The sequence below is a fragment of the Taudactylus pleione genome, unplaced genomic scaffold (assembly GCF_031769625.1).
Source record: "Taudactylus pleione unplaced genomic scaffold, aTauple2 ptg000934l, whole genome shotgun sequence".
NCBI classification, from domain to species: domain Eukaryota; kingdom Metazoa; phylum Chordata; class Amphibia; order Anura; family Myobatrachidae; genus Taudactylus; species Taudactylus pleione.
Window position 1 is genome coordinate 3,995,288 of NW_028285335.1, and position 12,483 is coordinate 4,007,770.

The window sequence follows — 12,483 nt, forward strand, 5'->3', positions numbered from 1 at the left end:
CTAACCTCCCGGGGGGGGGGTGCCTAACCCTAAGTCCCCCCCAGGAGCCCTAAAAATAACCCTCCCCCCCCACGGCTGTCTGCAGCGGTGCCCGGCATCACTTCAATCAGGATTCTCCCGGCGTCTGTAAAATGACAGGCGTCTAGATTTAAACGCCTGTGATTTAACCCTCGGATAAAGCAGTCGGGAAGCCAGCTGTCGGGATTACGTCTGCCGGCTTCCCGACTGCATACCAGGATTTTCTATCCCCCCATAATAAGGAAAACCACCCTCCTGGATCCTGAAATATTTCCCTATGAGACTGGGCGGGACATTGACATACCTGCCTACTCTCCCAGAATGTCCGGGAGTTCTCCTAGATTCCCGGGAGAGGAGACCACCCTCTGATCCCAAAAAGTTCTCAAGTGGGTGAGGCCTTCGGCCTTGATGAAAACATGGTGCAGTGTATGATGCCCCTTGCCCACCTGTAGGCCCAAAAATAGGCAAGTATCCAATTATAAGGTGCAACAGAATATGCCGGACCTATATAAGTAAATGTTAGTAAATAAATATGAGTGTTTTTATAGCAAGATAAGTCGATTTTCAGCATGCATCTGAAAGACCCATGTGATAAAAAAAAAAAATCTGGTATCTGAGATGAGACTGCCTATCTATTCATAGAATAAGGGAATTAGGTTTAGGCGGCTAGGCCACCTGTGCTGCATGGACATACTGTATAAAATATATACCTACACCATTATAAGCCATGCACTAAAGAGGGCGCTTCCCCCTCCAGCCGTTAGATGGCGCACGTCCCGATCAGAGTCTCAGCTCGGTGATCATCTCTCCGTATCCCCCGCCGGCCGGCCTCGATTTCCGGTCACCTGACCCGCTGCCGCGCTGAGCCTGACTCTTTGGTGGATCTGATCTGTAACCAGAGCGGCTGCCGCCAGCGGGAGAGCGAGTCCTCCGGGAGTGAGGCGGTGCCCGTGCACGGGAGGTGAGGTAGCTGTGAGCTCGCTGCGGGGGATGAATGGAGATTTTAGAGGGAGGAAGGATAATCATAAAGATTAGAGTCGTACATTGTAAGTCAGTGTCATAGGCCCGCTTACATCGCTGACCTTAATGATGATGAGCCATTCTCTACCTCCCATGGGGGGTTTTATTTATGGGGGTGTCTGAGTTATGACAGATTAGGGCCAGAACGGTTGGCGTTGTGGTCAGTATTGCTGCATCACAACACTTGGGTCATGGGTTTGAGTCACAGTGTGATTGCTGGTCAGGGAGCGTTTGGGGCGAAGTAACGGGGAGAGCGTAGATGTGCCGCAACCGTTTCGGTGGTGTGTTATATCTGCCACCCTGTACGCAAGAAAAAATGGCTGCGACGTCTCGGTTCACGTGACCATAGGGTGACGCAGAAGGGCGATAATCTAAGGATCTGCGACCGATGCGTCTTTCTACGCTAATGTAGTCTTCACGCTAGGGTAGGCAGGGGCACCTGGGCGCCTGCCTGGAAAAGGGGCGTGGTCTCTCAGAAAAGGGGTCCGTCTCCTAGAGATGCACCTCCTTCTCATCACTGTAGGGGGCGTGCCCAGCTCTCACGGAGATGCCGGTCTGCCCCCCCAAGCTCTCCCCGCAGTGTGAATAGATGGCATGCGCACGGCCTCTATTCACTCCGGCATGTCCCCCCACCCGCAGGACGCTGCCACTCTCGGGCGGGGGTGGCACCACCATAAGGGCAGGGCACACTTAAGCATGTACAAATCAGGCAGGGCGCGGCGTTTCGCTTAGAACAGCCTAGCAGCAACACTATAATGCTGGGATTTGCAAAGGCGCGGGTCGTCTTCTCAATACATTCCTTGATATCTGCATATATTCGCAGAGCATCAGCGTACACAGACGCGGCAGCATTCACATACAACTCTGAATATCCCCATAGATTGTAAACTCCACTGGGGCAGGGACTGATGTGAATGACTAAAGTGATTCTGGGTTAGGCTCTGTATTTCCATTAGTGGCTATAGAAGTCGTGTGTTGTCATCCAGTGTAATGGTTTGCTAAATTAATGGCATATTTTCTCCTTGTAGTCTAATGGAGACATGTGATCAGGATCCGTCCGACGCAGCTCAGGGAACCATGGAGGTGAATGTAGATTATTTACAGCAGCTTAAAGATCTGGATATACCTGAAGAAGAGGCCAAGAAGGTGGGTTTCCAACACTGGCATGGGTGGTTATCTTGTATTTTTAGTCTTTGTAAGACAGAAAACCATTATGACGACTTATGAACCTTACGCTGCATTGTGTTGACCTCCTGAAGGCCAGTGCTAGAACAGATTAAATGCTGAGCTATTAAGTGCGATGTTGAGTCACCGTCTGATACCGAATTGTTATTTCAAGTTGTTATGTCCAACTGTGTGATTGCGCCCTTTATATGCTTATGGGGGAAATCAATTCTTTGCGAGGCCCATCGCTCCCATCTAAAGTGACCAGAGCTATTTAATTGTTCTCACTTATCACAGATTTCTGCTACCACCTTGAGGTGCGAGCAGAAATCCACGATAAGCAGGGCTTTTTGGCATCTTAGCTGCAGCGTGCCTGGCTTTTGGGCGCCTTAACTGTCACTTTTGATGGGAGAAGCCGCTTTACGCAGCTAATCCCATGCATTTTGGAAGTGTCATCCACAATAAGTGATGGGCACCTAAAATAATTTCAATAGCTTCTGTGATAAAACAATTGAATTCCCCTCTTAAGGGGCCTATCCATTAGCACATAAATATGAACGATATATCATTCAGTCGTTCAATTTATCTGTCATGGATAGGCCCTGAACGCAGTCCCGCAGCTGATAAATTGTCTTTCGTCTCTCCAACATGTTGGTCAATTATCGCTGACAAATATTACAAATATCTTTCAGTTTATAAGCGGTGAACGACGAACGATATTTTTAATGAAAATTAATAGAAACATTAAAAAAAGAAATCCACTCCCTGAACGATGTCATGCAATATCGTTCGTCGTTCGCAAAAATCTGTCGTGTACATGACAGATATCTGTCACCGCAGCCCCAGGAATTTTCAAGGGATAAATCTTTTGTCTTTCATCGTAGAGAAAGATCTGCTAATGGATAGGCCTCTTAAGTGTGCCTTGAGTACTGAGGTTGGGAATCACTGGTTTAAGAGGAAGAGATGTTTATCAGTTGGCATGAGCAGAAATGAGGCACAAAGCACTAGCAATAATTAATCTGCACAGACTATCGGGGCTCCTGGATATGGCCTCTCCCGACATACAAACGTTACGGGACACGTTGACAAGATATAAAGTTGAGAGATCTGATATGAATCAAATTCTCCTGACTGCTAATTATACACTGCAGGTACAAGACCTCTTTTCAGGTCATTTAAGACTATTTATTCACTGTTTTCTTTCTTTACGTAGGCTCTTATTCTGACGGGGAATGTGTCTGCAGAAGAGGCTGCAATATTTTACTTTGACAGCCTAGAGAGCCAGAATCAGGTAACCGGTTTCTTTCTGCGCTATAAAAGCCACCCCAGAAATTGCAGTTTAGCGATGACGCACTTTCCTGTCTGCTTATGCCACTGCTGAACAATAAGATCTGCAACCCTGATGGGCATACACTATACCAGGAGTTCCCAACCACGGTCCTCAAGGCACACTAACAGTCCAGGTTTTAAGGATAGCCATAGTTGAGCACAGGTGACTTAATTAGTGTCTTAGTTATTTTGATTTAACCATCTGTGCTTAAGCATGGATATCACTAAAACCAGGACTGTTAGTGTGCCTTGAGGACCGAGGTTGGGAATCACTGCACTATACAGTTATCTGTCCAATCTGGCTGGTTGGAATGAAAACCTGGTAATGTATGGGAGCAAATGACAGTCGATCATATGGTCTTTAACACTGGAAGACGGACAAAAAAAACAATTGTTCAAATGTGCTAAATTCGGCTGTTTTAACCAATTTGTCTGAACGACCATTTTTGCCTGTTTTCCAGTGTTTGTAAGCAAATGATCGATTGTCATTGGCTCCCATGCATTACCAGGTTTTCATTCCAACCAGCCAGATTGGACAGATAATTGTATAGTGTATGCCCAGCATTACAGAATGAACAAATTTGTGTTGACGATGGTGGGGAGTTTAAATGACCACCCACAACCACTTGTATGTCACCTTTTTATGGAAAGCCAGAGCACCCTCTTCTTATTAAAGCTATGCCAATGATCCCTGACAAAAATGGGGACTTCAATCTTTAGTACCTTTAACCCCTGTAAACTATAGAACTGCTTGATTTTGGTTTCAGCATTTTGATACCCGGGAAGATGTATGAGAACTTGCGCGCACAGGAGACGGGTCCTGTAACCTGCGTCATTAATTTTTATCCTATACATTATCTGTATTTTCGTGTAGGAAGTAGATGAAGATAACATTTATTACAAGATGGTATTTGTGGTGAATATGGATCTCTCCATGGGGGTGGGAAAGGTAAGAATTCATTTAATAAACATAAATGCATATTCAAATGGTTTTATCTTGAAATATAAAAACAGCACTGTGTATGGCTTTATTCAGATTGGGGGGGGTTGTCCACTTAGCCGCAAACTGGAAAACGGTGATTTTGCGCCAATTATCCCTGTTTTTCGACAGGTTTATTTTTTATTTTTTTTCTCCCTATAATATTATTTCAGACAGAACAATAGGATATTTTGTCCGAAAACACATAGGATGTGTCGGCAAAAAACGTAACTTTTCGTGGATTTTTTTTTTTTCTCTGCGCACATCAGGTCCCGGGGAAAAACCCATGATAAGTGCCGACATCGGGTGGCACTTTGGGCTATTGGATAGCCCCAGAGGATCCATTAGCGCTCGAACAATGTTCTGGGCTAAATGGATACCGCCATATGTCATGATGATGTGCTTGTATGAAAAAAAAGGAGATAAATTATATCTCTCTATCTATATAATATATTTTCATTCCTTATTTAATCCCTATTTTAGCATTCTAATGAAATTAAATATTTTCCCCTATTGGCAGATTTTTAGAGCTGAAATATTTTTTTCCCCCAGCGGAGTCCTTCTTCCCATGTCTTGAATAGTGTACTTACTAAATTTGGTGGCATTTTGCCCATTAGTTAGAGCTACAGATAGCTCTGTATGGGAAACTTTTACAGGGGTATTCAATATGAAACGTTAACTTCACTGTCGAAGTTAACGTTTCATATCGGAGTTTTTACCTGCGTTAAAGTATCGGGCACGCTCCCACTTATACCCATATTCAATATAAAATTAACGAAAACGGGAAACTCCGAAGTTGGATTTGCGTAAAGTTACGAATTTTTCCTTAAAAAAATTGTAAGACCCCCCTAAAGTAGTAAAAACATGGGGGAACACTATGGGTACCCCCGTTTTAGCCTTTAATTGAAAGTCGGGGATTTAAATAGCCGCAGCAGGTGTTTTTTTCCCGACATTGAAGAAGTGATGCAGAAGAGGACTTAGGTTATTTTTTTTTGTTTTTTTAAGTGGTCCCATCAAATTTGGGGTACATGAAAATGGGTACTAGCATATTTTTATGTCCCTAAAGTAAGTTTTTAAAAATTCTGCATTTGTGCACCTGCCGCATACTTGCAGAATAGCCCTGAACCTATTTCCCTATTCTTAAACAATTTTTCCCCCTTTTTTTTTTTTTACCCCAATTTTTAAATTATTGTTTTGGGGTGTCCCTATTTTTTTTTGTTTTTTTTGACACAGTTCTTTTTTAAATGTCATTCCCAGGGGTGCAGGCTATTTTTTTTTAAGCCTGCACCCCTAAACCCCAATTCTGCACTTTTTTTCGACACCTATTCAATGGTGAAAAGTTATCCCCGTTTTTTATCAAAGACTTTTCAAAACTGCGATAAGTCTTTGAAATTGAATACAGTGTAAAAGTCAAACCTGCGATAATGCCGTCAAAAGTGCGATATTAATGCAAAAACTGTTATCGCTCCCATATTGAATACCCCTATCAGTGTTCATTCTAGCACCCTGCACCTAACCAGTGAGGAGAGCTTATTTGAAGGGCAAAATTGTATGTGTGATGTATTGTTACAGTAGCTATATTGATACATCATGTCTAAAATGTTGCCCTTCAGAATTAAAATATGCTCTACTCATTGATTACATGCAGGGTGCTAGAATGAACACTAATTATGTCTACGTTATATATAATGGGAGAGTATATTAAGTGTCTCTCCCCTCGCCCTGTACATTCATTAATTGGCTGCCAGTCAGATCTTAAATGTGGTAGGTCATTTGTGAGGGTGTGGGAACGTGAGGACCAATCACAAGCTGCTAGCTCTTGGTTTGGCTTGTGATTGGTGGTCCTGCTCAGCCATCCCGCCTCCCCACAGTGTTGAACTTTCCATGGGAACTTCTCATAGGTTTTTGTGTAGTGGGGACAGTTGAGGCATTCTTGTCTCTGCGCTGTGGTTCTATGGAGAATAATGGGACATAATAACAAATGAAAGATAATTTGTCCTGTTCTGTGTCCTCTGCTATATTTCCAGTACATGTTCTGCGTTGGACGAATAATTAGGGTTAGTTTTTTATTGGGCTAAGGAGGACGCAGCACATTCAGTCTTCCAGCCAGACACTCACTCTCTCTTGTCCTTTCCTCAGATTGCTGCCCAGGTGGGGCATGGTGCCGTCGGCCTATATCAGCTCTTGTTAAAGGAGGCTAAGACCAGGGAGATGGCTTATAAATGGGATGAGTATGGGTAAGTGTCCATGATGGCTAGAATATTCTCATTAACAAGCGTTTGCACAGTGCCGGGGCCTCCTCCATTTCCATACATAACACTTAGAGAGCAGCGTCCTCTCAGGTGGGACCGTCTTTGTAATCCATTCCATTAATAGTGACCTGTGGCTTTTTCCAGGGTGGTGTTAAATACATACATGATAAACTAAAGTATTTCACTGGTTGGAATCATAAATAGGGGATGGTACTCGATGCCGGCACTTGGGATCCCGGCGGTCAGTATCCTGACATCGGCATCCTGACGGTAGGATACCGACCGCTGCCTAAACCTATCCCCCCCACACACACACACACACACCTACCTAACTTCCCCTCCCCCTAGTGCCTAACCCCGCTCAGTGACGGAATGGGACATGAAGGGGCCACCAGGGAAATGTAACTGAAGGGGCGTGAACAACCAATTTTGGTAGGTGTGGCCAAAGAGCTTTAGGAAGTTTGAGATAAAAATATTATGAATGGAGGCCAGTTTATTGCAGACAGATCTAGCAATCCAGAATGTGCCCAAGAATGTTGGAGAGGGAAGTGGGGAGATGGAGAAGGAGCGGGGCTAGTAGGAATAGGATGTAGGAGGAAGATTTATAGGTGAGGGGAGTATTGTGGCAAGAGTAGGTAGGAAGCAATTTGGAGAAATGCAAAGTGAAGGGACACAGACACATGGCTGTCAGGGCTATGTGGTAACATACCTGTGCTGCTATTCTACAGTCCTTCAAGGGAGAACTCCCCCCAGCTCTGTTACTGGGAAAGCTGTCAGGTCTGGATTCTGAGTCGGACACTGTCGATGCTGGACACAGTTGAGCAATTTAATTTTTTTTTTACTGTGTACACATTCAGATGCAGGGTGGCAGCAGTGGTGTGGGCTGCAGGGTGGCAGTAGTGGTGTGAGCTGCAGGGTGGCAGCAATGGTGTGAGTTGCAGGGTGGCAGCAGTGGTGTGGGGGCTGCAGGGTGGCAGCAGTGGTGTGGGGGCTGCAGGGTGGCAGCAGTGGTGTGGGGGCTGCAGGGTGGCAGCAGTGGTGTGGGGGCTGCAGGGTGGCAGCAGTGGTGTGGGGGCTGCAGGGTGGCAGCAGTGGTGTGGGGGCTGCAGGGTGGCAGCAGTGGTGTGGGGGCTGCAGGGTGGCAGCAGTGGTGTGGGGGCTGCAGGGTGGCAGAAGCATACTGAAAATGGATTGGGCAGTTCTTGTAGGTAGAAATATATTAACAAGTAATAACAAACGGGCGCTGCTTTGGTATAGCTGTTCCAATTAATAGAAGCTGCTGTTTAAAAATAGTCAGTCTCCCTAAACCAAGGTACAGTTAATGAGTATAAAAACTGTGCTAAAAATACATATTAATAGTCTAATAAAATTTAATAATCACATACACAATATACAATGTAACAGCCTATCAACACATGTATAATAAAACCTGGTGCAATAGGCTTAAGAAAAAATTGACCTCGGGTAGGTATTAAAAAGTTTGTGCACAAAGGAAACTCGTATGTCCTTTGAAAAAGCTGACGCCCAGCAGCGAAACTCGTTAGAGGTATTGGTTTTTAATTGGAGAAGCTTCTCTATATGGACTTTACCATTCTTTACATTGAGGACCACCAGTCTGACTTACAAGACCGAGGACTAGTCTCACAAATCCGGTATAAGATTTCATAGCTGGACAGTGTCTCTATACCTTGTGGACATGAGGTTCCTTTGTGCATAAACTTTTTAATACCTACCTGAGGTAAATTTTTTCTTAAGCCTATTGCAACAGGTTTTATTATACATGTGTTGATACGCTGTCTTTGTAGGTGGCTGGTCAGACAGATGGAAATGGGAAGCAGTCGGGAAGCCGACTGCCTAAATACTGGCAGCCGGCTTCCCAACTGTCACATCCCGGCAAGGGTGAAATGCCGGGCGTCTAGATGTAGACGCCCGCATTTCCCCGACGCCAGCGGCGCCCGGCATCCCAATCGCACAGCCGTGGGGGGGTGGGTTAGGTTTAGGGCTCCCGGGGGGGACTTAGGGTTAGGCACCCCCGGGAGGGTTAGGGTTAGGCTAGGGGGAGGGAGGTTTAGGGTTAGGCACCCCCCGGGGGACTTAGGTTTAGGCAGCGGGAAAGGGGGTGGTTAGGGTTAGGCACTTAGAGGGGGGATTAGGGTTAGGCACGCCTAAGGACGGTTAGGGGGGTTAGGTTAGTAGATACTCACTCACCTATCCACGATCAGGATTTCCAGCGCAGTCGGCCTTCCGCTGCTCGGAACTCTGCTGATGTCGGCCTGCCGCTGATGGGAATCGAACCCATTCCATACCCATACGGGACGGGAATCTTACCCATTCCATGGTTATGAGTGTGTCCCTGAATTGGATGTGCACACAGACACTTAGTTGCTCATATTGAAGCCCACGCTTAGACAGAGATTCTGCGCCTAGCATGCTCTAAATGGGGGTCCCTGTCCTTGTAGATTCATACACACAGGTGTACACCAAGGGAAGGGCTTGTGGCGGCATTAGCATAAAGTCATATACGTGCTACTGGCACAAGATGCTGCGTCCAGCTCAGAATCGGCAGCTTAGTCTCATCTTAAGTAATATCCCTGCAATATGTGACGCTATTTTATAATGCAAGGCCACTAAGATATCAGTATCAATATTACTTCTGACATACACAGAGGCTGCACCGGAAGTTTCCCTCACAACCCCCTACTCGCACCTGGTAACAGAAGTCTCAAGTCCTTTGTGATAGTGAATATAGGGCCTATTTCAACATTGCATGCAAGAGCAGTGCGGAACGCAGATTTCCGATGATCGGGAATCTGCGCGTGCGCAGGACCCGTTAATTGCGAGAGCGCAGAGCGGGTCCTGTGTGATCGCGCTCAGACCGTTCTATGCGAGGCATTTAAGAGGCGGTGCTGGGACAGTCGGCGTTCCTGGGAAAGGGGGCCACGTGGGCCCCATTTTCCGGGAGTGGCAAGGCCAGGGACTGCGTCTACAGACGCAGTTTCCTGACCTCGCAAGCCGGCCAGCCTGAGTAAACCTCAGCTCACGCAGCTGGCCGGCGGCCCAGTGATTCCAGCCTGCGGTCGCAGTGCTGGGATGGCAAATGCGGTAGGGGTGTCATACACCACCTGCTGCATTTGTATGTTTACAAGGAGGGAATTGCATAGCTGCCTGCGTGCCAGCAGGGAGTCCTCAGATTGTGCCTTTGAGAGGCACCTGATAGGCATGTAGATAGTGATTGGGGGTAATTAATTGTGTCATGGGTAGTAATAGCCTCAAGTAGCTGCAGGGAACCTCATCATGTGCTCACTTTTCGTTATTGGGGTCTAGTAAGCCCATATCCCTTCTCCTACTGCCCTCTACTGGCAAAGCATGCGTAACACAAGAAGTGGCATGCAAGCATATTGTATTGCATTATACTAATGAAAAAGTAAGGAAATAAACAAAAAACACTTATACACTTTATTATGGCCCACAAAAAAATATATCTGCAATAGAGAACACTTCTGCTACTGCTGCAAATGTCACAAGTCTAAACATTAAATTATGGGCTTATTTCTTGGGTTGACTTAGTTTTGTGATAGAATCAAAGGAAACAAACTGCATTTTAGAGGCTACTTGTTGTCGGCAGGTTAGACAATTCTATGATGCCCTCTTTGGGTTTCTTCTGTCTCCTCAGGGCTAAAAAAGTTGTTCTTCAGGGTTCTAGTACAGCTCACCTAATGGAGTTACAAGCTCTGGCGTTAAGTATGGATCTACCCACGTACCTGGTGCAGGATGCTGGCAGAACCCAGGTAACAGAATGAATGTTCCCATTGTCACTTCGTGGAGAATGTACACTGAGAGGCCAAATTATTATGGCTACCAGGCGATTTTATGCAAAGTACCTAGGCCGCAGAGAATGCTGGGTTAGGATGTCTGAATCTGTACAAAGCTGGGTACACACTGATTGATATATCACCCGTTCCATTGATCGGGCGATATATCAATAGTGCATTGCCGTGTGTGTAGATGATATGTCTGTGAATGACATCGTTCACAGAAATATCCGATCTGCTGCACAGCACTGCGATGGTCGATATATCTGTAATCTGCTGGTGTATACGGTTGATCTGCCGATCACCATACACATGCTGCAGGGACCCGGCGGTGATTGGAAGTTCCACCGGGCCAATCTAAATGCCCGGCGGCCTGGTTGCCATAATTTGGCCGCTCAGTGTTTGCCTGCTACACTCAGCATTACAGCCCAGCCAACGTCTTTCAACTTTTATATCAGATTGCAGCTGGGTCACATACAGTCCTGGCCATCATGGGGGAAGAAGAAATTGTGAATAAGGTGACCGGCAAACTGAAGTTGCTGAACTAAGAGACAGCACGACGAGCGGAGAGCAGCCCTGCGCTGGTGAGAGGGAAGGCTGTTGAGATGACCCCCCCCCCAACCAAAGCGGATGTCTGCGTGGAGAGGAAGAATGCGGTGGGACTAGCCTCGTATGCGCCGTACCGACAAGTAATGCTCTGCACCCATCGCCACTCACAAAATGGAGATGCCGTGTCTTAGGACACATCCTAAACTATAGCGGTGTATCTAAGTAGCCAAAAAGGCTATTAAGGAATCACTAGTGGGATTATTCAGATAAAGTACTGTCTATGGAAATCATGAGTTTAGAGCCTTCATTTTAAATGACCCAAAAACAGAGTTGAATAGTATTATGTTTGTTGTTAGTGGTAATTTAATCCCGGATAGCCTCAAAGGAGAATTCCTTATTTAGCTCCATTCCGTAACATATACAGTATAAGTGTATGCAATGTACAACCATCTGTCTGCCAAATAGGAGCAGACAAGCAGTATTCCTATACCTTATTCATTATCGTAGCTGTTGTGGATACAGTGTACTTAACAGATCACTCTCATTTTATATTGTTGTGCCATTATATCTAATGTTCTATGTCCTTGTACATATTGATTCCCCCCCCCTAATACACAGGACCTGTACCAGTGTCTGCTCTCTATTATGTGATTAGCCTGTCGGGAAGCCCAGGTTAGCAATGTACCTTTTTGAGATTGCCGGACCCAGATGTCTGTAAAAGTCTGATGTGCATCGTAAAAATGCTTCCCAAATGGAACCATAATATATAAGTTGTGGCTAGTTCCCGAAACATAAGTGTTCGTAATCATTGCTGTTCCCTGTACATATAACGCAAACATCACTTAAATAGCTTCCACTACGTAAAATGTTGCTGTTCTACTTTCCTTTCCAGTTTATCGGTGGTTTTAGTGAATCAGTAACCGTTCTGTTCTGCAGTCTACACCGGTTCCATCCGCTTTCATTCACAGATAAGCACGGTTCCGTCAGCGAACCCCATTAAATCACTGTACAGTTTGCTCATTGAATAAAACCTGTTGTGACTGGACGTTTTGTATAGTAACACAAAAGTGATGTAAAGGTGAATTCCCCAATATTTTGAGTAAATAGTTTCCTAATAAATCCAGCCTCTTCTGATTTGTTTGCATTAATGTATGGTCTACCACAATGGTGATTCTTCAAAGCCACAGACTGGAAATGGTTTCTCTTTATAGATTTGTACCTGGTCTGCTGCCTGTTCTTAGGCTGGGCACACATTAGACAATCTAGGGGCATATTCAATTGGACGAAAGGTTTAGCGAGGTATAAAAAACCTTGCGCCCAATTCTGGATTACCGCGGGTATGCGCGCTCCCGATACCCGC

General features: G+C 45.6%; 1 protein-coding gene across 1 annotated transcript; it reads left to right on the top strand.

Moving 5' to 3' along the window:
* The first annotated feature begins 794 nt into the window (after positions 1-794).
* On the top strand, positions 795-12,257 carry LOC148473345 (putative peptidyl-tRNA hydrolase 2). Its single transcript, XM_088459745.1, has 7 exons — positions 795-979; positions 2,067-2,184; positions 3,416-3,493; positions 4,406-4,480; positions 6,650-6,747; positions 10,436-10,550; positions 11,033-12,257. Exons 2-7 carry the CDS (start codon positions 2,071-2,073, stop codon positions 11,120-11,122), a joined length of 570 nt encoding a protein of 189 aa, XP_088315871.1. The 5' UTR covers positions 795-979; positions 2,067-2,070; the 3' UTR covers positions 11,123-12,257.
* The last annotated feature ends 226 nt before the right edge of the window (positions 12,258-12,483 follow it).

Bases quoted from the DNA above. Each gene is read 5' to 3' on its own strand.
- LOC148473345 (XM_088459745.1), top strand. From the start codon at position 2,071: ATGGAGACATGTGATCAGGATCCGTCCGACGCAGCTCAGGGAACCATG. The intron at 4,481-6,649 runs GTAAGAATTCAT...TCCTTTCCTCAG, and splicing joins TCTCCATGGGGGTGGGAAAG to ATTGCTGCCCAGGTGGGGCA. The intron at 10,551-11,032 runs GTAACAGAATGA...CTTTTATATCAG, and splicing joins AGGATGCTGGCAGAACCCAG to ATTGCAGCTGGGTCACATAC.